The 24,300-nt window shown below is 41.5% G+C and overlaps 1 protein-coding gene and 1 long non-coding RNA gene across 6 annotated transcripts in view; both read right to left on the reverse strand.

Annotated features, from left to right (window-relative positions):
• The window catches only part of LOC143730753 (NACHT, LRR and PYD domains-containing protein 12-like), a 69,196-nt gene that overhangs the window by 13,184 nt on the left and 31,712 nt on the right, over positions 1 to 24,300 (reverse strand). For all 5 annotated transcript variants that reach the window (XM_077221334.1, XM_077221333.1, XM_077221331.1 and 2 more), the window contains 2 exons: positions 13,314 to 13,487; positions 12,933 to 13,103 (listed from right to left, as the gene is read on the reverse strand). In XM_077221334.1, the coding sequence (XP_077077449.1) occupies positions 12,933 to 13,103; positions 13,314 to 13,487 (345 nt within the window). The remainder of the gene's footprint in view (positions 1 to 12,932; positions 13,104 to 13,313; positions 13,488 to 24,300) is intronic.
• On the reverse strand, positions 15,204 to 15,730 carry LOC143730800 (uncharacterized). The gene is made up of 2 exons (XR_013200639.1): positions 15,612 to 15,730; positions 15,204 to 15,497 (listed from the first exon to the last, which is right to left on the reverse strand). It is a non-coding gene; the product is annotated as an uncharacterized LOC143730800 (long non-coding RNA).

Below are 24,300 nucleotides of genomic sequence, written 5' to 3' on the forward strand. Positions count from 1 at the left end.
TGTAAGTTCTCGTCCGCTCTTACGGGCAAGGCTTACAAAGCTTGTGGGCAAGCCGCTTCCTCCTTGCATGCCATGGCGTTGCTCCAGGTCCACCAGGCCCAGGCACTCATGAACATGCACAAGGGTAGTTCGGACCGTGAGCTCATGGGTGAGCTCCGCACTGCAACTGACCTCGCCCTCCGGGCGGCGAAGGTTGCAGCTCGCGCGGTCGGTTCGGCGATGTCCACACTTGTGGTCCAGGAGCGCCATCTCTGGCTCAACCTGGCCGATATGAGAGAAGCGGACAAGGTTCGGTTCCTGGACTCTCCCATTTCCCAGGTTGGGTTATTCGGCGACGCTGTGGAGAACTTTGCCCAACAGTTCTCTACAGCTCAGAAACAGACGGAGGCCATCCGGCACATCCTGCCTCGGAGGGACGCTGCTGCCTTCACCCGCCCGCCGAGGTCAGATCCTCCGCCTGTTCGTCGCCGAGGGCGTCCGCCCGCAGCCGCCTCAGCTTCCGCCAGACCATCGCCGCAGCCTTCACCCAGGTTCCGGCGTGGAGCCGGCCACGGAAGGGGCGCCCAGCCTGCTCCAGGCGCTGCCAAGCCAGGTGGTAAGCATCAGCGCAAAAGAAAACGCTGAACCTGGACGGGCTCTCAGGGATGGAGGAGTTGCTCGTGGAGTGGTCACCGATCCACTCCCTCTGGCTGGTTGGAGGGCCGGCTGGAGTTTTTTGTTATGTGTGTGTCTGTTCCGCCGCTGGCCCCTATAAAAACGGGGTCAGCGGTACCCACATATTCAGAAAAAGAGCAAATTTTCTATTCCTGAGTCCCAGGTGGACCAGTCTGGCGGGTGTGACCCTGTAATAGCCTTACATCCCCCAGCTTCCCTTGGTCGCCAGCAGGCAGCTTGGGGTGTTCGAGGACCCGGTCATCCGCCTTCTCACGTCCCCCTGCCGCTAGTGGAGACAGGTAAGTGTTGCACTGCACACTAACACCACTATTTCTACTTTGCTGCCCCACCTCAGGCTCGGCTACCCCGCTCAAGTCAGTGATAATCATCACATTAGGTGTTGAGCAGACGTGCTCCTGAAAATTCAGTGATATTCATCACACCGAGTGTGGAGCAAAATTGCTCCTGACTTGTGCGTGTTATCTTATCCTGCTGGCGAAGGATTTGATATAGCCGCTCCTCCAGCCGGTACGAAGGCCAGTTGCAAACTCGTTCTTCGTGCTACTAGGTGGTGAGTCGTGACCATCTTGGCCCAAGATTGGTCTGCAGCTCCGACCTGAAAGACATGTTCTTCAGATCTCTACCTTCCGCACCGCGGGCCATCCGGTGTGTTGCGTCTAAGGGTAGAGTATCAGTACAGTGTCCTTCCCCTCGAGTGCTCCAGAGCCCGTTGGGTCTTCAGGTCAACTGGAAGAGAGTAATCTCGCCCACGGGCTGAGTATTTCTTTTTCAGTTTTGGAGATGGACTCGGTCTAACATGTCTCTCCAATCAGAGTGTGTTCAGCTGGTGTTTGAAGTGAGAAAGGGTCCCACTGAAAGAACTTTCAGAGGCTCCTGGGGTATATGGTAGATGCAGCCATTGGCTTCCTCCATATATGACCTCTTCAGCGCTAGCTTCATGATCGAGTCCTGAGGTGCCGTGGCAGAGCAGCTCACCCTGTGTGACTATAGTCATCCCGGTCTGCTGCCAAACCCTCTTCAACAGAGGGGCCATGTACAAAGGGCGTGTTTTAACGGGGGCCTGGGCGACCCCCAACTACACGGGCATTCGTGCCTCGAGTTGTTAGACGTTGCAACCGTTGCGCAAGCTTCCCCTGCATGTCACAACTCACCCGTCACCTCCTCCTTGCAGTCAGACGCTTCTGAGGGCGCTTTGTTCCACTCCTCCCGCTTTACTCAATCGTGCCGCCATCGAGCCTCACGACAGTTATAGCCAGGGCAAGTGGAGACTCCATCCCCTGGGTCCAGCTGGGTCATGACCATTCCGGGGCCGCTCAGTTGCCCCCCCAGTTTCATCTTTCCTTCAGTGTTTGTGTAAACCGAGCGGACTACCCTTGGACAAACACTGGGTCTCAGCTGCCCCAGGGGCCCGCAGAAATGCGTTTAACCCCAGTGAGCCTTCTAAAAGTGACTGCGACTCATGGTCGCCTTGCGCCTGCTCAAGTCAGTGAAATCATCACACTTCATGTTGAGCAGAATTGCTCCTGAAACTCAGTGAAGTTCATCGCACTCAGGTGTTGAGCAGCAATGCTCCTGTAGCTCAGTGAGTTCAAAACACTCAGGTGTTGAGCAAAAATGCTCCTGTAGCTCAGTGAATTCGTCACATGCAGTGCTGAGCAGAAATGCTCCTGGTGCTCAGTGAAGTTCTTCGCACTCAAGTGTTGAGCAGAAATGCTCCTGAAGCTCAGTGAGTTTATCACACTCAGGTGTTGAGCAGGAATGCTCCTGTAGCTCAGTGAGTTCATCACACTCAGGTGTTGAGCAGGAATGCTCCTGAAGCTCAGTGAACTTGTCACACTCAAGTGCTGAGCAGAAATGCTCCTGGTGCTCAGTGAAGTTCTTCGCACTCAAGTGTTGAGCAGGAATGCTCCTGAAGCTCAGTGAGTTTATCACACTCAGGTGTTGAGCAGGAATGCTCCTGAAGCTCAGTGAACCTGTCACACTCAAGTGCTGAGCAGAAGATGCTCCTGAAGCCCAGTGATCTTCACATGTTGTGTTGAGCAACGCTGCTGTCTTTTTGCGCCCGTCGCTTGCACCTACGGGCCAAGTCAGGAGAGGAACAGGTCTTCATAGTTGCCCCTTATTGGCCCAACCAGACCTGGTTCCCATCTACAGCCTTCCTGACTTCCCCTGAAAGCTCTTTCAGGGACGGGGCACGAGGGCACCCGCGTTCTTCCCCCTGAGATTCTGGGCGGTCTTACATCTGAACGCGGAGGTTCAGGTGGCTATAACAGGGACATGTGATAGTTACCATCACTTCTGCGAGCACCCCCTATAAATGGGTAGCGTGCTTACGCCTTTAGAAGTGGAACCTAGTCGTTGAGTGCGTCTTCTCTCCAGAGGAGATCCTGAAAGCTTTCGATCACTTCAGTACTCTCTTTCCTGCAAAATAGGTTGCAGTAGGCTGTTTTCATTCACCCTCAAAATGATGTTGCCTCGGTGTTTAAACGACGCTCTTCGTGTTGCAGAAGTGTGCAGAAGCACGTTCTGATCGTCAGGTTCCTGAGGAGCAAGGTCTTGTAAATCCTTGTGTCCCTCTTTATCCTCTTGGGCCTTGTCCCTGGTGCGACTGCACTGCAGAGACCGCCCCTGAGCCACTGCAGGCAGTGAGTTAAAAATTTTGTTATATCAGTTCTCCTGCTCGCGTGGTCTCTAATAGAGGGTAGGGACTTGCTCACTTTCGGTCAACGTATTGTGCCTGGAGTCTGGGCCGGCTAACTCTCACAAGCTGAGACCCCGGCTCGGATTGTGCCCAAGGTTCCTACCTCTCCCGTAATAGGAGCAGGTGGTGAGCCTGCAAGCACTGCCCTGGAGGAGGCAGATCCAGCCCTGGCTTCTCTGTCCGTTCACTTGGACGTGTACAGAACGCAAGCCATAGACCTCAGACCAGCTCTACAAATATCTGATTCAGCAGAGAGGGAAGGCTGTTTCCATGCAAAGTTGCACTTAGTGCTTGCCTTCATTTACGTAAAAATCCGAGATGCAACATGTCCACTTAGGTGTTGAGCTCCTCTATGATGAGTGTAAAGTGCTCCGCCTGGGCGTTGACGATATGCTTTGCTAAACAGATTCTAGAGTTGGGGGCTGGACGACACCTAGTTGAACCGCTGCTTCCCGTGGGCTCCCTTCTCATGAAGCCAGTTTCACCGTGAGCCCGGTTCAAGTGTCAGCTTGCTGCGCCATTCCCCTCCTATGGACTGGATACGTGCGCCTTTCTACTCCAGTTGAGTTCCCTTAAAATTGAACCCTGTTGAGTTCCTCCAAACCCCTCCGACGTCGGACGTGCGGAACGTCTGGTGTTAGGCCTACCACTCGTAAGCAGTGTGGAACCTGTGTTATGCTGGGTCCATATGTTGCGGTCCCTACGGCGACCCCATATGTGTATTCTTCCACGATACGGCTCCCTGTGGCGAGCCCGTGTCTTCCCTCGGCAGAGTCTCTCTGCCGTCACTGTCCGGTGTGTCTTCCCCGTCTTAGGCTGGAGCCACCCCAGTGACATTCCATATGTTAGACTGCCCGGTTTCCACCCAGTTCATATGTGTATTTTCCACGTTACCTCCCTCTGGGTTGGATGTGGCTTCCGCAGCGTCCCTTCCTATCAATGTACGGGGAACGCTTTCCCAGTGGTCCTGTAGGAACAGCAGTGACTTCCCTGGCCTAAGCCCTGTCCTTCCCCGCCTTAAATTTGCGGGGGCATCAGGAGGCTTTGGTTTAGGCACTGGAAGGTGGCAGCGTTAGTGGCGTGTTCAAAGGGTGATCCCAATTCAGTCGACGTCGACTACGTCTGACGTTATCGACTGAAAGGGAACGTCCTGGTTGCGTATGCAACCCACCGTTCCCTGAAGGAGGGAACGGAGGACGTAGTGCCCTTGCCACTACCGCTGGACCACCGCTGACCCCGAGTTACTCTCGGCTCCTCAGCGAAAAGCAACTACTGCGTGCATCCACTTCCGTATTTATACCCGCGCCGCGGGGGCGGAGTGTGTGATGCAAATCACGCACGCCAAATTCCATTGGCTCGTTCAATAGTAATCGAAGATGATAGGCTCCCTAGCGTGATCCCAATTCAGTCGACGTCGACTACGTCCTTCGTTCCCTCCTTCAGGGAACGGTGGGTTGCATATGCAACCAGGACGTTCTATGTTATGAATTGTTTGTCCTCTAGGGCAGTGGTTCTCAAAGTGGGGTCCGCGGACCCCTGGGGGTCCGTGAACGATAGCCAGGGGGTCCGCGAAATAATTTATAACAGCCTACCGTTTTTCCATGACTATAAGTCATGTTTTCTTTATCATCTGAAAACTTGCTATTTATTCCAAAGTGACTTATCGGCCTAATGCATTTAATGTCAAATAATAAAAAAGTATGCTTTTTAAGGTTTCTATAGATAGATAATCTATCTATATTTCTTATGCCTGTGCGTCAAGTATTCGCTGTGTTTTGGTCGTTTTTTGGGCACGCGCGCCAGGAGACAGAGACGGCAGAACCGGCATCCTGTTGTTTTTTTTATTTTTAAAAGGCATGACATTTTGTAGTCATTTTTAATGTACACACAAATAAAAAATTGACATTTTGCCGTTTTGAATGATGTACTCTTATCTGTATGACCATAAATAAGAGTATTCCTTTGTTTCCACTGCATAGGAAACAATCCAAGTGTTCGCGCCGGCGTCTCGCGTGCGCGCACAATAGGCTATGTCAATTCTAGCACTGCTAATTTTACATCAAAACCTATTCATTATCAAAATAAAATACTCACCGAACTTATAAAAAGTTCTGCTTAATTTAATTTGTCTGTTGTGCACTATGAAGGCAGTGACGGTCAATCATTATACCGTCGACTTGCTGTTGTTCCAATCTCATTTCTCCACATGTGAAGATGCTGATACGTGCAGGTCTGGACCTCTGTAATTTTTTTAATGTGTAGCCTATTATATAATGAAAGTTTTGAAATAATTGCCTAATATAAACTCTAATTTGGCGCTGCAAGGATATTAAACATCGCGATGATAAACTGACCTTCTCATCTGAGCGGTTTCAGCAGACTACCAGCGCTCGTCAATGTCAAAATGCGCATTTCCGCATGACGCTTCAGTTATTCGGTCATAAAGTGTGAGATAAGATGTAGGCTAAACAAGATCTAGACACGTGTGAAATTAATGTGGGAAAAAATAAATACTCTGAACCCCAAGTGAATTTACACAAACTGAGAAAGTCAAAAAGCATTACTTTGTTCCCTGCTCTCCCAGCTACAGGTCAAGAGAAGCATACTGTGTCCAGGATGAAATTAACATTATTTTTTTTTAGCTAATTACAGTGGATATAAGCTCAATTTAACAACACAAGCACCTATTAAACATAATTTGCCATTATTACTGTACTATAGGCCTACTATTTGTGTACCTCGAATGTGTTCAAATATTGGAATTTAACATCTTTGCAAAATAATCCTTGAAACATTTCTCATTTAAGGCCATTCCTGTTTGGAATATGTGATTGTGTTTTGATGTGATGTGAACAATAATCTTATACATTCTGCATTTCCATTTTGTATGTGGATCATTCATTGTAAAATTTAAACTGTCATCTACTTGACAAAAAATGTATTCCACTGCCCACTGACATGCTTTTAAAGCTATAGTTATCCCATTTTTTGTCCTTAAAAACACCTTAAAATGCATGTGTAGATCAAGAAAATCTAAAATTCCTCGGGGGGGCGGGGGTGGGGGCGGGGGGGGATCTGGACCCCCTAGCAAGATCACTTTTGGCACCTCAGTACACTATTTAGAAAACCCTGCATACGACCCTGGGTGAAGACTATTTGTGTCAAAACATTTCATTAAGCGCTCCCACATTAACTTTGGGCTCAGTCACTGTTATAAATATGAGGGGGTCCTTGGAAATATTTTTCCCCCGTAAGGGGTCCCTGGCTCCAAAATGTTTGAGAACCCCTGCTCTAGGGGGCGTGTATGTTCTTGTTTGTGTCTTTCTTTATTAGGGACTGATCGCCGGCCCGGCACCTGTGGATCATGTAAGTTTGGCATAAGAAGTCCAAGCGGCCAAATCTGTGGGGCGGGCGTGGTGTTCGGCGCGGTTCTGTGTGCTCTCTTGTTGTGTCTTACTCCGGTTCATTTTCCTTTCGTGTTGTCGACATCACTTTTTGTAATAAATCCCCTATAGAATGAGCTGTGTTGTGATGTCTTCACTTGTGTTACGGTTGCGGCCTAAACTAAAAAATAAATAAAAATGGTTATAGGATAATATACAGTTATATATAACAGTTTTTGTGTGGGATCGCTGTTAGTTACAATTAGTTTCCTTTTGTGAAAACTCCATTATAAATTCGTGGAGTGTGATTCAATTGAATAGCCGCGTTCATTTAGTTGAGGAAATTATCGTTAGGGAGAGCTGGTTCTTTGTATACGTGCATGCATAGTGTTGACATTCATTCGTTTATTCGAGTGCGGATAAAACTTCGTCGAGATGGCTTCGGTGGTGGATACTTTTCGGGAATCTCCATCTGAAGAACTGCTTTCATTGTATACCAAGGAGCAGTTGTTGCAGATAGCAGAGTTTTATGAAATAGAAATAGCCTCTAAGGATAGGAATTTAAAGGAAACTTTGCGGAGTGTACTGAATAGAAATCTTGTTAGGTTGGGTATTTTAGAAAGGCCTTTAGCAGAAGAAACGGCTGGTCATTCTGTGGAAGATCGTGCCATTCGTTTGAGAGAATTAGCTTTGAAAGAAAGACAGTTGGAGTTTGAAAATGCAAAATTAGACTTAAGAAGACATGAATTGGATCATGAGTTGGAATTAAAACGGATGGAATTAGAAATGACCACTAAGAAGGGTGCTTCGGTCTCTGAGTTTGATGTGGGACGAAATCGGAGGATGGTTCCTCCTTTTTGTGAAAGGGATGTTGAAAAATATTTTAGTCATTTTGAGAGAGTTGCGATTACTTTAAAGTGGCCTGCAGATTTTTGGTGTTTATTACTACAATGTGTGATCACTGGTAAGGTGCAAGAAGCTTACTCTGCCTTGACTATAGACGAAGCAGCAGATTATGAAACCGTGAAATCCGCTATTTTAAAAGCCTATGAATTGGTTCCGGAGGCGTACAGACAGCATTTCAGACATTATGTAAAACTTTCTGATCAGACTTATGTGGAGTTTGCGCATGAGAAAGAAATATTTTTTGATCGATGGTGCGCGTCAAAAAAAGCTGAAAGCAGAGAACAGTTGCGACAACTGATGTTGGTGGAAGACTTTAAAAATGGCTTGCCTGCTGTTCTTTCTACGTATTTAAATGAACAAAAGGCTGAGACACTGCACAACGCTGCTACGTTAGCTGATGACTTTGTGCTGACGCATAAGGTAGTGTTTAAGAAGAAGTCATGGGACCGATCTCCTGTTCCTTCGTCGGTCTTAAGTTCTAAAAAGTCATTTGCCTCTCGCTGCTACGGCCGATGAGTGTGCTGTGAAGCACCCTGATGTGTTTTCGGCATGTACGGTTACACGCTCTATGGTTAAACCTGATAATGTTCACGTCTCGGAAGGGGTGGATTTAAGTGATACATGGTTTGAAAGTCCTGATTTAACCAATTTGTCTTCTGTTGCTCCACAGGAGGAATTAGATCCACATCCTTTGAGATTTGAAGAAGTTTTGGACTATACTAGTGATTCGTCTTTGTCTTCTGATAAACTAATTGCCACTCAAAGGTCAGATCCTACTCTTGTGTCATTGTTTGAATTGGTTCATACAGAGCAGATGAGTGGGAATGCACCCCAAGGTTACTTTCTCAGAGATGGAATATTGATGAGAAAGTGGGTGCCTTCTAACTCATCTGATTTTTGGAATGCTGTTGATCAAATTGTGATTCCAGTGGTTTATCGGGACATGATATTGAGTGTGGCTCATGATGGTACGGCTGGTCATTTGGGTGTAAGAAAAACATACCAGCGAGTTTTGCGTAATTTTTACTGGCCAGGTTTGAAGAAAGATGTTTCCCGCTATTGTCAAACTTGCCATGTGTGTCAATTGGTTGGGAAGCCTAATCAAACTATTCCTCCAGCTCCGTTGTTTCTGGTTCCCTTGGTGACTGAACCTTTTGAACACATAATCATTGATTGTGTTGGGCCTCTTCCCCGTTCAAAATCTGGTTGTAAATACTTGCTGACCATTATGTGCGCGACTACACGTTTTCCTGAGGCAGTCCCTTTACGTACTATAACGTCGAGAACGATATCTAAAGCACTAGTTAAGTTCTTTACACTGTTCGGTTTACCGAAAGTAATCCAGAGCGATCAAGGTACTAATTTTACATCTCGTATATTTTCGCAAGTGCTTAAACGTCTCCACATTAAGCATAATCTTTCATCTGCTTATCATCCTGAAAGTCAGGGTGCATTAGAAAGGTTTCACCAGACCTTGAAATCTATGCTTCGCGCTTATTGTTTCGAGCTAGAACGAGATTGGGAGGAGGGGATTCCGTGGCTACTTTTTGCTTCACGCGAGGTAGTGCAGGAATCACTCGGGTTTAGTCCCGCTGAACTGGTCTTTGGTCATACTCCGCGTGGACCTTTGACAGTGTTGAAAGAAAATTGGCTATCCGATCAAAAATGTAAATCCCTTCCTGAGTATGTTACTGATTTTCGTACCCGTCTTCATAGAGTCCGTGAATTGGCTAAACAAAATCTTGAGAAAACGCAGGGTAAAATGAAGGTCTGGTATGATAAGAAAGCTAAAGAACGAAGTATTAGTCCGGGTGACAAAGTGTTGGTTTTGTTACCTGTGTTGGGAGGGTCGCTGCAAGCCAGGTATAGTGGTCCTTATGTAGTGGAAAAGAAACTTTCTGACCGTGATTATGTTGTTCATGTCCCAGATTGCCGTAAAACTTCCAAAGTTTATCATATTAATATGATAAAGGCCTATCATGAGAGGGAGTCGAGTATTGAGAAGCCTGAGAAATGTGTTTCTTCCAGCATAAAACCACCTGACATGACTGCTGCTCTTTGCCGGGCTGCACAGGAACCGTTGTATGAAGAGGTGGGACCTTCTAGATGTGTGGTTGAAGGTCGGTTGAGAAATTCTGAACTGTTACTAACCTTGCCTAGTCAGCTATCACACTTATCTGCAATGCAAAAAACTGACATCTTGGGATTAGTGAAGAACTTCTCAATATTGTTTAGTGACATCCCTAGTCAAACGTCTGTTATAGAGCACGATATAGATGTGGGACTTGACCTTCGACCCATTAAACAACATCCATATCGTGTGAATCCGATAAAAAGATCTCTTTTGAATAAGGAAGTTCAGTATATGCTATAGAATCGAATTGCAGAGCCTAGTATCAGCCCCTGGAGTTCACCGTGTTTGCTGGTGGGGAAGTCTGATGGTAGCTATCGATTCTGCACTGACTATCGGCGAGTAAATGCTGTTACTAAGGCTGATTTTTTTCGTTTGGCAAATGCTAAGCTGACTGTCAATTTAAGTAAATGTGAATTTGGTAAGGCCACCCTAATTTATTTAGGTAAAGTGATTGGGGGCGGGCAGGTTCGCCCAGTTGTGGCAAAGGTTTCCGCAATTTGTGATTTTCCACCACCTGTCGATCGAAAACAATTGCGACGTTTTCTCGGGATGGACGGTTATTATAGAGCGTTCTGTAAAAATTTTGCAACTGTGGTATCACCCCTTACCGATTTGCTAAGTCCTAAGCCGTTGTTTCACTGGTCAGACTCGTGTCAGAGTGGTTTTGAGAATGTTAAGTCCTTGTTGATTTCAGCGCCTGTCTTGATGGCACCGGATCACTTAAGACCTTTTAGCCTCGCAGTGGATGCGAGTGACGTGGGTGCGGGAGCTGTTCTTCAGCAGAGGGGTTCTGATGAGGTGGAACACCCTGTGTGTTACTTTTCAAAGAAGTTCATTGCTGCCCAAAGGAATTATTCTACTATTGAGAAGGAGGCTTTAGCTTTAGTCCTTGCTATCTGTCATTTTGAGGTCTATTTGACTTGTTCTCGTCCTATTGTTGTGTATTGCGATCATAATCCTCTCCTTTTCTTGAATTCAATGCGCAACACTAATCAGCGTCTTATGCGTTGGAGTCTGACGTTACAACCATATGACCTCGATATCAAACACGTTCGAGGTAAGGATAATGTTGTAGCTGATGCCCTGTCCCGGGTGGGTTAGGGGCGTGAACTTGGTAGGTAATAAAAAAGGTGAAGGTTCACTTTTGGGGGGTGAAGGTGTTACATGTGCATGTATTTTTGATTAATTTGTTCTATGTTATGATTTGTTTGTCCTCTAGGGGGCGTGTATGTTCTTGTTTGTGTCTTTCTTTATTAGGGACTGATGGCCGGCACCTGTTGATCATGTACGTTTGGCATAAGAAGTTCAAGCGGCCAAATCTGTGGGGCGGGCGTGGTGTTCGGCGCGGTTCTGTGTGCTCTCTTGTTGTGTCTTACTCCGGTTAATTTTCCTTTCATGTTGTCGACATCACTTTTTGTAATAAATCCCCTATAGAATGAGCTGTGTTGTGATGTCTTCACTTGTGTTACGGTTGCGGCCGTAACATGCTGTCTTTGCATTTTAACATTGCACATTTTAAACAGGACACGCATTAGCTGAATAAACGTTAGCCAATACAAACATACTTATAGAAAATAGTTGACAATGAATAGACAGGAGTTCTCCTGTCACAGGACCAATAATAGCAAAACGAATCGCATATTCTAAAAAGAATATCAAGTATAAATTAGACGAATCTGACATATAGGGCTGTGTTAATAGTAAAACGTCCGCCATTTAATGAATTATAAAAACACGGATGGATATTAAAAAATGCTTTCTGACATTTTGACAGGAAAAAAAAACACCAAGAGCAACATTTAAACTTAGCCCGTCAATTTTAATTTTACAATTATCTTCTCTCTCTGTGTTGGCGGTCTGTGTTTGTGAGAGAGAGCTTGATTAAAAAGTAACTAACGTGCCAGTTTTCATACAAAATTATTAATGTAACATATGTATGTAACAAATGTAACATAATTAGGTACTTTAGTTATTATTAACACCATAACGTAACACATGCAGGCTATGTTTCTCAACACTGAGAATGAATAAATAAATGCCTGTTTCTCCAGACTCGCGCTTATCAATCCACAAATCACAGAACTTTCATAATCACTAAGCCATAGCGATTTTAATTTTATGTAGATTTATTATAAAAACACGGATGGATATTAAAAAATGCTTTCTGACATTTTGACAGGAAAAAAAACCACCAAGAGCAAAATTTAAACTTAGCCCGTCAATTTTAATTTTACAATTATCTTCTCTCTCTGTGTTGGCGGTCTGTGTTTGTGAGAGAGAGCTTGATTAAAAAGTAACTAACGTGCCAGTTTTCATACAAAATTATTAATGTAACATATGTATGTAACAAATGTAACATAATTAGGTACTTTAGTTATTATTAACACAATAACGTAACACATGCAGGCTATGTTTCTCAACACTGAGAATGAATAAATAAATGCCTGTTTCTCCAGACTCGCGCTTATCAATCCACAAATCACAGAACTTTCATAATCACTAAGCCATAGCGATTTTAATTTTATTTAGATTTATTGTTCATCAATACTTAATCATTTTATAATTTGCATGGCTGAATGATGTTTTCCTCTTATCTGAGTGACCATGAATGACGGAGTATTTTAAGATAATCCATGCGATCACTCCCGTGTGATCATCGAATCCAGATTTAAGTTAATCAATACAATATTTCAACTTTCCACATCCACCCCAGCCCAGTTTTTGCGTAGTTTAGAGTGACAAATCATACCAGCGTACTTTTAGGTCAAAATGCGAACCCGCTACGCACAACGTGTACAGGTTGGCAGGTCTGCTGTTTTAGATAATGTTTGACTTTCTCCATTGTATTTTAAAGCGGTAAATTCAAAAACAATGTGTGTGTGTGTGTGTGTGTGTGTGTGTGTGTGTGTGTGTGTGTGTGTGTGTGTGTGTGTGTGTGTGTGTGTGTGTGTGTGTGTGTGAATAATCTAATGTGTTTCCTTCAACATTCAAAAACTGAAATATTATTAAAATCAATTTATTGTGGTTCTGTGTCTGCCCAGGCAAAATCAGCCCTGACTGGAAATACCAACTACTGTAACATTACTATTAAAAGGTAATAAAAATACTATTTTTAACCATGTAAAATACTCACGTCAGTGTGTTGAGTTTACAGTGTTTATCCTGCAGTAGAGCAGCGATCTGATTCACTCGTGTGTCTCCTAGTTCACGATCACTCAGATTCAGCACTCTCATGAGTAATGGGTTTTTACCCACAATTCCAGTCACATACTGACAGGCTTCATATGCAACAGGACTCAAAAACCTGCAGAAGAGAAGATGAAGCAGGATTCAGTTAAACTCTCAAATAAACTTGGTGTAATGACAAAATCCATTTCACACGATTTTTGTCTTGAAATCACTGTCAACTTTGATGTAACAACATATTATGTAGGTTATTGTATTATTGAAATAATATTTCTATAAATAATTTGGCTGCATATAATGTATTTTCTATTATTTCATTGTGTCTCACCTCAGTGTCGACAGTTGACAGTCTGGATCCTGTAGTAAATCATTGAGCTCCTTCACTCCTGATTCTCCAGGATCATTTCCTGTGAGATCCAGCTCTATCAGGTGTGAAGGGTTTGATCTCAGAGCTGAAGCCAGAGCTTTATAACCTTCTTCTGTGATACTGCAGTCTGAAAGTCTAGAAAAAAAGACAATGTAATATTCATCTAATTCATCTGTTTTTTTAGTACCTGAACAAACTAAATGAAATTCAATAAACTGAATTATATTTTGTTCCTTGTACAACAAAAATTATAGTCAGTTGCAAAACAAAAAGAGACAACTGGAAATGCGGTCAAACAAAACGCTCCAAAGAAGATATCAACATCACTTTCAAAGTTTCAATTATATAACACAAGTTTTTGATCTGAATGATCCACAATGTACAAACAACACATTTTTTGAAATGTACTAAAAGTTCACATATAAACCTCATTGAAATATTATGGCAATACCTGAAATGTCCAGTCAATACTGGAAAGCCTACATATTTCACTCTAGCTGAAGCAGTTTTGTAAGGAGGAATCAACAAAATGGGTCAACAATATCTTCACAGTGGTGTAAAACTCATAGGCCTGGTTTCACAGACAGGGCTTAGATTAAGCCAGGAGTCGGCTTCAGTTAAATTAGAACATTTAAACAGCTTTTATAAACATGCATTAGGACACAACATTAGTGCTGTGCATCTTGAAACAAAACAATGGCACAGACATATGTGACTCGTCACAGAAAACAGGGACACAAGTCGGCAGCACAACTTTCGAGCAAAATGAGAAAGAAGAGGGTTTTTTTCAAAATTGGTAATTTTCAATTTTTTGGAGAATCTGTTAATTGAAATCACGAAGAAGCCTCTCCATGTTTGAGATAGCAGTATTGGTATATTTAAAAGCTTACATTTTGAGGTTGAAATCGGCTTGTTTTCGGAGATTCTAGCATGCAGTAGGGGCGTGGCGTGTCATTGTCCGTGTGTATTTCCATACTGAATAACCCGGCGCTTTTGCCCCCGCCCTCCAAGTGAACCACATGGCTACTTATTGTGCTGTGCTCTGCCGGCTCTCTCTGATATCAAAATTCAATGAAGATGGATGCCGCAAAGATTGTCGCAGACGAGCTGAACCGTCTGGCAGTTACACCGAAAATGTTTTCGCCGCACTTCGTGGGCTCGGGAAACTGAACCGGAGGTATGGGCGCGGCGCGCGCGCCCTCAGTGCTTGAATACGGCGGCTCGGCTCGCTGACAGCGGTGGCTGGCTGTTTCATATGTGGCGGAGAATCGAAATAGAGGATGCAGTTAAGACCTTTGCTGCGATGAAGGCTTGCCGTGCGTGTTTCTGAAATGTAAGTTAAGCTTCATTTGCTCTTAAGTCGTTATTTAAGATGCTGAACCTGCTGATGATATAATGTGCTTGCGGACATTTCATTTGTGTATGTATACGCACATAACACTGCGTGAAAAGAGCTGTAATCGGGCATGTAAAAATCCTGAGTACTCCTGTGTATTCCACAAATAAACGTGTGTGTACGGGAGTTTGCTGTCCCGTCTGACAATCCCGAATAAGTTTGGGGCACAGCAGGGAGCCACTAAGGGCCATCAGTTACCATGGTGAATAATCCCCCGGTCGGGGTCAATGCAAGGGAATATTAGCATTTCACACCTTTGGCACACAAGGCAGTGGCCTCCTTCAATTGGTCAGAGGTCTTACATAGGATTGGCTGCTCAATGCTTTGTCCCTCCTCTAAACCCCCACACTATTGGTCCAGTTTATGGCCTCATTTGGGTTTATTATTACTCATTATTAATATTTATTATCATTGGTGTTCATGGTTATAATGTCAAGACAATCAGATAGACAAAGTTGAGTTTGTTATTTTTATTATTTGTAAATGACACTGGGCACATGACATATATATACACACAGTCAAAATTCTATAAATAAAAATATGTTAGCACCGAATACACTTTACTATTAGTCATACAATATATAGCACAGCGCAGACAAAACTGTACTACGGGTTGGAGGTCGAACAACCAGCACCGACTTTCCATCCAAGATGGCATCCTTCTCTTCAGACATGTGGTCAACTGTTGCAGTCTTCCAGATAGCTGCCTCTTCCTCTGTCTGGAGAACGCCAGTCCTGCTGCTCAGCAGCTGCAAAATAGTAGGGTAAAATGTAATTAAACCACTGAAAATATCAAATGGGTTGGGATGGGAGCCTCTTCCAGGCTGAGTCTTTTACTGAGATTTATATTTATTTATAGTTACTCTTCTTTTTCTTTGTCTCATGCGTGCAATGATCCTGCTGTCCTCCATCTTGTCTTTGTTCTCATCTTGGGCCATCCTGTAACCCCTTCTAACAGTTTCAAAATACATCTTGCAGGATGCTAGAGAGAGGGAGATAGTGAGGGGGGAGAATGTGTTTATTTACTAACTAATCTATACAGTTAAATAGTTGTAGCCTTGGGACATTCTCTTGTGACTTACCTTTAACAACAGCGGGATCTACATCCGGTACAGCCATGGAGACGCCATTAAAAAGATAGGTTGTGACCTCGAGGTTGTGGGGGGAGGATAGACTGTGGAGCAGTAATTAAAGAAGGTTGATTAAAAATATAATTTAGAAGAAAGGACTGTTATGAAACAATAGTTTTAAAGATATACATTGTCTGTTGGTCATATTTGTGTATGTTGTTTTCCTCATTGTGCAATCTTCGTACAGCTTCCTGTAAAAATCCAACATAGTATGAGGGCTCAATTCAAATACATTAATAAATAAAGCACACAAAGTTAAGCAGACACCGCCAAATGTTTGTGACAGTCAGAAAATAACTTACCGCAACAGAATTATTCTCAGCTCTCTTTAATTTCTTTAAAGAAGGCTCCTCTTTTGCCTCTTTGAGCTCATTGATGTCAGCCTCCATCTTATCCAACCTCTTGTCCATCGTCTCCAGCTTTTCAAATATCCTCTTCAAACTTGCATTTACCATATACACAAGTCTGTTTTCGTTCAGACTCTGAGTTTGAATAGCCACATACACCCAGGACACCCAGATACAAACAGCCTAATCACCTTTCCTGAATACTAATGTGGGGGGCAGGGGAATAGGGGCAATCTTGAGCTGCCAGTCCCAAAACAAATTAGCATTTACAAAGCCAAGCCATCAACTAACAGCATGTGGTCAGACAAGTTCCTGTTTTCGGGCCTTTGCGGGCATTTACAGGTACGCATAACAAAGTTCCAAAGATCCCTGCCAAACAGCACATTTAGCGGGCGTATTCATTGTCTGAATTCTCCCGTATACACCCCTTTTGACGCAGTGTAAGAAAGTGGTGTAAAGAGATTTGCAACAGTAATTTGAGGAGGTGAAATGTGATTATTTGGAAAATTCCAGAAATGACTGCTTAAAGAAAAATGCCAGCAGGCATTTGCCTCCTGCATACATTTTAATATTGTTGACATTTTGGGCACACGAGCGTTGCGCACTATTTGCGTTATATGTAGGCCTATGGCTTATTGGTCTTTGTGTGTTGTTGCTGGTTTTGCGTTATATGTATATGGCATATTGGTCTTTGTGTGTTGTTGCTGGTTTTGCGTTATATGTATATGGCATATTGGTCTTTGTGTGTTGTTGCTGGTAAGTTGCAAATAGAGGGGCAGCACAATTGTTTTTCACCTAGTGCGGCAGAAGTGCACTCATTCAAAGTGCAAAAAAAAGCTGTAAAGCACATGGAGGAGCTTTACAGGGGGTATGGCTTATCTAAATGAGATGTAAATGAGCCCTATTGTCACCCCCAGCAGCAGAGAGAGGTGAGAACTGCACAATCTTCAGAGCTCGTTTTCTCCTCTTTGAGCTTTTTTAAGTGCCTACTTTAAAATGGCCACAACTTCTCCAAATATGATCAGATTTCCACATGTTACACCTCGTTGGAAAGCTTGGAGATTACAGTTTCAGAATCTACGAATAACTCAAAATGCCCCAGAACCGACTTGTGCCCCTAGTTTCCGTGACTGGTCACATATTTTAGGATATTTCAGTGCAAGTTGCTTTCAGTTAAAACAGCTCAAACATGCAGTTTAGTCTGAGACTAGACTAAAGCCTAGTCTGTGAAAGCAGGGGTAACAACTACAGGAAGAGTCTGTTGGGACAAAGTTGGCAAGGTGAAAGCAGAATCAACATTAAGTAGATATCTTTAAGCACTAAGATATCTTACGATTATATGTAATGAAAAATAATCTAAGTGACAAATATCAGATCTCACCCTTCTTTCTCAAGTTAACAGACAGATATACAGGTCCTTCTCAAAAAATTAGCATATTGTGATAAAGTTCCTTATTTTCCATAATGTAATGATAAAAATTAAACTTTCATATATTTTAGATTCATTGCACACCAACTAAAATATTTCAGGTCTTTTATTGTTTTAATACTGATGATTTTGGCATACAGCTCATGAAAACCCAAAATTCCTATCTCAAAAAATTAGCATATCATGAAAAGGTTCTCTAAACGAGCTATTAACCTAATCATCCGAATCAACTAATTAACTCTTAACACCTGCAAAAGATTCCTGAGGCTTTTAAAAACTCCCAGCCTGTTTCATTACTCAAAACCGCAATCACGGGTAAGACTGCCGACCTGACTGCTGTCCAGAAGGCCATCATTGACACCCTCAAGCAAGAGGGTAAGACACAGAAAGAAATTGCGGCGTGGCATAAGGCAATCAGCCTGTGGCACTGCTGAGGTGTTATGGAGGCCCAGGATGCTTCGATAATGGCCTTAAGCTCATCCAGAGTGTTGGGTCTTGCGTCTCTCAACTTTCTCTTCACAATATCCCACAGATTCTCTATGGGGTTCAGGTCAGGAGAGTTGGCAGGCCAATTGAGCACAGTAATACCATGGTCAGTAAACCATTTACCAGTGGTTTTGGCACTGTGAGCAGGTGCTGAAAAATGAAATCTTCATCTCCATAAAGCTTTTCAGCAGATGGAAGCATGAAGTGCTCCAAAATCTCCTGATAGCTAGCTGCATTGACCCTGCCCTTGATAAAACACAGTGGACCAACACCAGCAGCTGACATGGCACCCCAGACCATCACTGACTGTGGGTACTCCAGTGCTGATTCTCTGTAGCCCAGGTCAGGCGCTTCTGCCGCTGTTTCTGGTTCAAAAGTGGCTTGACCTGGGGAATACGGCACCTGTAGCCCATTTCCTGCACACGCCTGTGCATGGTGGCTCTGGATGTTTCTACTCCAGACTCAGTCCACTGCTTCCGCAGGTCCCCCAAGGTCTGGAATCGGTCCTTCTCAACAATCTTCCTCAGGGTCCGGTCACCTCTTCTCGTTGTGCAGCGTTTTTTGCCACACTTTTTCTTTCCCATAGACTTCCCACTGAGGTGCCTTGATACAGCACTCTGGGAACAGCCTATTTGTTCAGAAATTTCTTTCTGTGTCTTACCCTCTTGCTTGAGGGTGTCAATGATGGCCTTCTGGACAGCAGTCAGGTCGGCAGTCTTACCCGTGATTGTGGTTTTGAGTAATGAAACAGGCTGGGAGTTTTTAAAAGCCTCAGGAATCTTTTGCAGGTGTTTAGAGTTAATTAGTTGATTCAGATGATTAGGTTAATAGCTCGTTTAGTGACCCTTTTCATGATATGCTAATTTTTTGAGATAGGAATTTTGGGTTTTCATGAGCTGTATGCCAAAATCATCAGTATTAAAACAATAAAAGACCTGAAATATTTCAGTTGGTGTGCAATGAATCTAAAATATGTGAAAGTTTATTTTTTATCATTACATTATGGAAAATAATGAACTATCACAATATGCTAATTTTTTTAGAAGGACCTGTAAATCAATATACACAACTCCACTCAGCTCATGTCTTTTTCTCTGTTATCTTTAAATGTTCGAGGTATTAAGTGTAATGTTAAACGTAAGGAACTTTTTCTAAAAGCAAGTAAAAGTTAATTGTTTCTTTCTTCAAGGGACTCATTCAACTGATGTAGATGTGAGATTCTTGAAGTCACAATGGGGTGGAGAGGCTTTATTCTCTCTTTATTCTGGAACGTCCCACTCAGCAGGAGTCTGCTTTTGTTTAAACGGATGGAGAGTAGAATTGTTGCAAGTTCAGGCGATAACGAGGGTCACTGGATTATCGTGGTTATTGAATCAAATGGATGAAATTAAATCTTGATTAATATTTATGATTACACTAACAAGGCCACTAATAAGTTGTTTTTAATAAGTTGAATGCGCGTCGGAGACTGATACGGAAGAGAAGAAATTGTTGAATAAAGACGTTATTTTGGGGTTGATCCACTGTAGTCGCATGGACTATTTTAAGTCTACATTTAAGTCTATTTAAATGTCTTTACTGACTTTCTGGGCCTTCTAAGTGTTATTTAAATACTGTCAATTGAGCCCACCCTGAGCCATCGGGATTTCATCAAAAATATCTTAATTTCTGTTCCGAAGATGAACGAAGGCCTTAGGGGTTTGGAACGACATGAGGTTGAGTAATTGCTGACAGAATTTTCATTTTTGGGTGAACTAACCCTTTAATACCTAGAGGTTATGATTACCAAAGATGTTGTTAATGAAGAACATTAAAATGTTAACTCTAAAATAGAAAGTATTAAAACATCCTTAGGTAGAATCCTGTTGAGTAAAATTGAGGGAATTTTAAAGCTTCTACCTGAATTATGCATACCCAGTTGCTCCTAAGGTCAAGGAAACTCGTTATAAAATTATGTTTAAGATACCCAGTTAGTAATTTTATACTTTAGACAGAAACGATTTTATTTTGAGGTGGATCCTTGTGGCTTTTGTTCTTCTTTTCCTGAAACACTTGATCACCTATTCTTTTACTATGAGTAAAGAGGTTCTAAAATTTTGGTTTGATATAAATAGATTGTCAGTTAAAATGCAGACAATTCCTCGTATAACACAACAATATATCCTCCTTTATAGGTGCGATTTAAATTCACCCTTCTCTGACGTTGTAAATTTTGTTTTATTGATGGGTAAATATCATATTCATACTTGTAAATGGAAAGAAAATGTAAGCCCTCCTTCAATATATTTCTATGTGAGTTCGTTAAAATGTTTCAGAGCTTCAAATGCTTAAAAAAAAAACAATCGAAAGCCTGAAGCTTTATTTTTCTTTTTGTCAAAATATGCATTATTATTATTTCAGCATGTTTTTTGATGTCTATATAGGTTAGCTGTTTGTCTTCACCCTTCCTCCGTGTGTTTTTATTATTATTATTATTATTATTATTATTTTATTGCTTCTCAATTTTAAACTTTGTGTGTTTGTCCCAATGGAGGTGTCTTACATTGTTGGTTGTTCCCCGTCTTATTTATATTATGCATTTTGCATATTGCCCATATTTGTGAACAAATGAGATGGTAAAATTAGAACATTTCTTATTTGTCTATTTAATGTAAATTGTAATAAAAGAAACCCATAGAAAAATGGATAATGTCCTGGCAGAAAACTGCCAGTACCTTTACAGACAATTCCTTAATCTCTAAAACACAACACAATGCAATGTGTAATTCAGAATAAGGGTAAAACACCTGTGAAAAAAATACGAAACATTCCTTTATATTAACAGTACTTTGGGTCATATTTTTACAAAAAAATCCATGTACACACTGCAGCTAAATTCATTTGTCAGTTTACCTTTTAGTGCTTAATCCTGTTGTGTACACACAGAGTGTGTACAGAATGAAAACCACATTCAGCAACCGAATTAACTCCCTAAAAATGCAGGTAGTGACAACCGCATTTACAAAAAATGTTACGCAGTGTGTATAGAACAGAACTGAACAGCTAGTTGTTAATGAAGTATTTTAACATGCATCAAAAAAAACTTCTTATGCGCGAAGCAAGAAATCACAGCCAAAGTGGTTTGAGCATCATTTGTGTTGTCAGATCTTGCTATAACAACAGCAAAGGAGAACAAGCCCACAATAAAATCAAATAAATCCAAATGCTTTATGCTGAAAATAAGAATAAAATATTGTGACCCGCACTTTAATTACATAATAAAATTGATTGCTTTATGAGCCAAGCTTAAACAACAACCCCAAATATGCTTATAATAAGTGCACATGGCAACACTGCAAAAGCACACTCTTTCAAACAGCCTTTACAAGGATAAAAACACAAAGCCTCCGTCGACTGTGCTTTAGTTAAAATTGCTTAACCTGTTAGCCAGCAACCCCACTTTTGAAAAATCCCCAGAAATGGCATACCCAAACTAAAACAGATACAGTTCACGAACCATTTGAACTTAAAGCACAAGTATGATCTAATTTGAAAAAAAAAGCTTAATAGCTTCAAAGTTTTGTAAAGTTATTAGAAATATATTTTTATGGAATATCTTCATGAAAATAAATTTAAGTTGGCATTGTATCAATCTAGAAATGCCCTGCAGCTAAAGCCACATGTCTGACCATGTTATATTTAAAATCTGAAGATGATAGGTCTAAAACTCTGTATTTAGTTAAATGTTTTTCAAGATCATGTGATGTGACTATTTTGATTAGACTCTAAAATGCAAACTGATGTTTACTGTCATCTTCTAAGCATCTATTCAGTCTATTGTCTCTACTGTTTTGTGGTGCAAACGAGCCCCATTCAGTCTCAGTCTCCCCTGCACACATTCATACCTCTCCAGCCTGGTTATGGCTCTAAATATTCTTTTCTTTTGTTTTCATTATAATTACTAACCCCTGGCTATTTACGCTGGTTTTAATCCCTAATATCTTTTATCAAAGTTCTCACTTCACATTTGAAACTATCAAATTCCCTTCTTGAAAAAAGAAACATTTTAGTAAGCATTCCTATTTAAAAAAATTCATAAAAATAACAGCTAGGTGGCAGGTGCATCTTAGTGCTGCTCGCTAGCATGTTATCTTAGCACACCATCAATACACAACAATTTATGAGATTAAAACCAAGATTGAGTGTTTTAAATAACCTTCTGTGATCTGATTTGGCTTTAGATAAAAAAATCTAACAGAAAATATATTATTTTATAGTATTCTGCACGACGATTAAAGACTATATCGATTAGCATTACATTATAAATATTATAAAAATCTATTATTATGAAAATATCTGACATGACTCGAAGATCACAGATAAATCATTTACTGTTGCAATCATGTTTATTGTTTCCAAAACATCTTTATCTGCATTATGTTTGGGTATCGAAACATGGCCCTGATATGGAACCGGTACCCAAGTAACCGGTATGTAACCGGACCGAATCAAAATGCAGATTTCGGTGCTACTTAAATGACTCAGCTGTCGGTTGAAATATCTGCCCTCTGGTTCTCCGAAACGGACGTAAGAAACGTCCTTTTTTTTAAAGTATCGGTTCAGGCACCGGTACAATTTTAAAAGTATCGATTTGGCACCGGTATCACCTCAGCGTCAGGCGAAAGTCAAACGAGTGCGGAAATGTACAGGTGCCGAATAAGCTTCAGCAGTGATTGGAGCATAGTAAATATAGATGCAATATTCCTCAACTGGTGGGTTGCAAGACCGTTTTGAGTGAGTCGCATATGTCCAGTCAAAGAAACTACAAACGTAATTCTCTTTTTTTTCTGATGTTACTTTGTCACACAGAAAGATCTGTGTGAAAGCTTGTGACACTTCTGTCAGATGCTGAGAAAAATGCGTTGTTCTGAATCAGTAGGCTATCAGCGGTAAGATGAGATGTTGTAAGGACAAATGTCAGTAAAACTAACTTTCCTGCCCTGTCAGCCATTGTACTGTACTGCAAATGTGGCGTGCTGTAGCCGTAGTTCTGACGTCAATTAACTCATGAAATAATCAAAAAGGCGATAAAATCTGTCTCAAAACTGCATGCATTTATTTGCATTTATCATCATTATTTATCATGCACGTATTTGTTATATATGCGTCACATGTCTCGACTAAAATATTCTGCCATGTGAGATCACAATTTAAGGCAAAAAACTGATAGGCTATGTAATTTTTTAATGTACAAATAAATGTGAGCACTGTGCATTTGTACTAGAAGATAGGCGGTAATTTTGCATTCATTTGTAAAGGACAAGCAAAAATTTATCATTTTTAAATCCATAAAATAACTAATTTTACATTCTGGCATTTATATGCTGTTGACTTCCGCCTTGTTCACATTCTTGCACATAGGGATTCAAAAGAGATGTTTTCCCCCCTTTTTAATTTAGGTATGATAGAACAGTTTAGATTATTTATTTTGACAACTAATATAGAAAGTTGAAGAGTTCATTGATTATTTAAAATTCAATGAAGGTTGAATAATCTTTGAACTACAGTAGTTATCTGCATGTCTCATCCATGAAGGTGTAACAATGTTGGGGGTTTTGAGAACCAGAACCAAGCTAACTGAGCAAGTTGAACTTTAGCTATAGTGTGTGCCCCTTTATTAATATGCCTGGAGTAATAATAATAATAATGTTAGTAATAATAATAATAAGAAAAATCTAATTCACTCAGTATTCCATGATTCATAATTCACTACTATCTCAATTACAATTAAGTAATGAGCTGCATAATGAGCCTTTCATTCAGGTGTGTCACAGAGACCAGAAGAAAGAATGTGAGGACTTATTTTGTATGCATGCAAATTGTATAATATCCAAGGGAAACATTTCTAGTAACTATGCAGTTAATATTCATACTGTATTTTCAGAAAGCTTTGGAATATATCCTCTCCCCAAATGTGTCACTAAAAAAACCCAATAATAAATAATTTAATGAGAAGGCTTATATTGACCTATTAAGATATTGCTTACATCGACCTTGTAAATATATTTTTTGCTATTTTATTAAAAAGTTTTCACATGTAAATCAACAACAATTACAATTTTAACAATATTTTAAGTGTAATCTTTTTTTAAAGTATATATTTTATCATACTTATTTCAAA

The sequence above is a fragment of the Siphateles boraxobius genome, unplaced genomic scaffold, assembly GCF_051911475.1.
Source record: "Siphateles boraxobius isolate OS27281-9 unplaced genomic scaffold, OSU_SipBor_1 81, whole genome shotgun sequence".
NCBI lineage: Eukaryota > Metazoa > Chordata > Actinopteri > Cypriniformes > Leuciscidae > Siphateles > Siphateles boraxobius.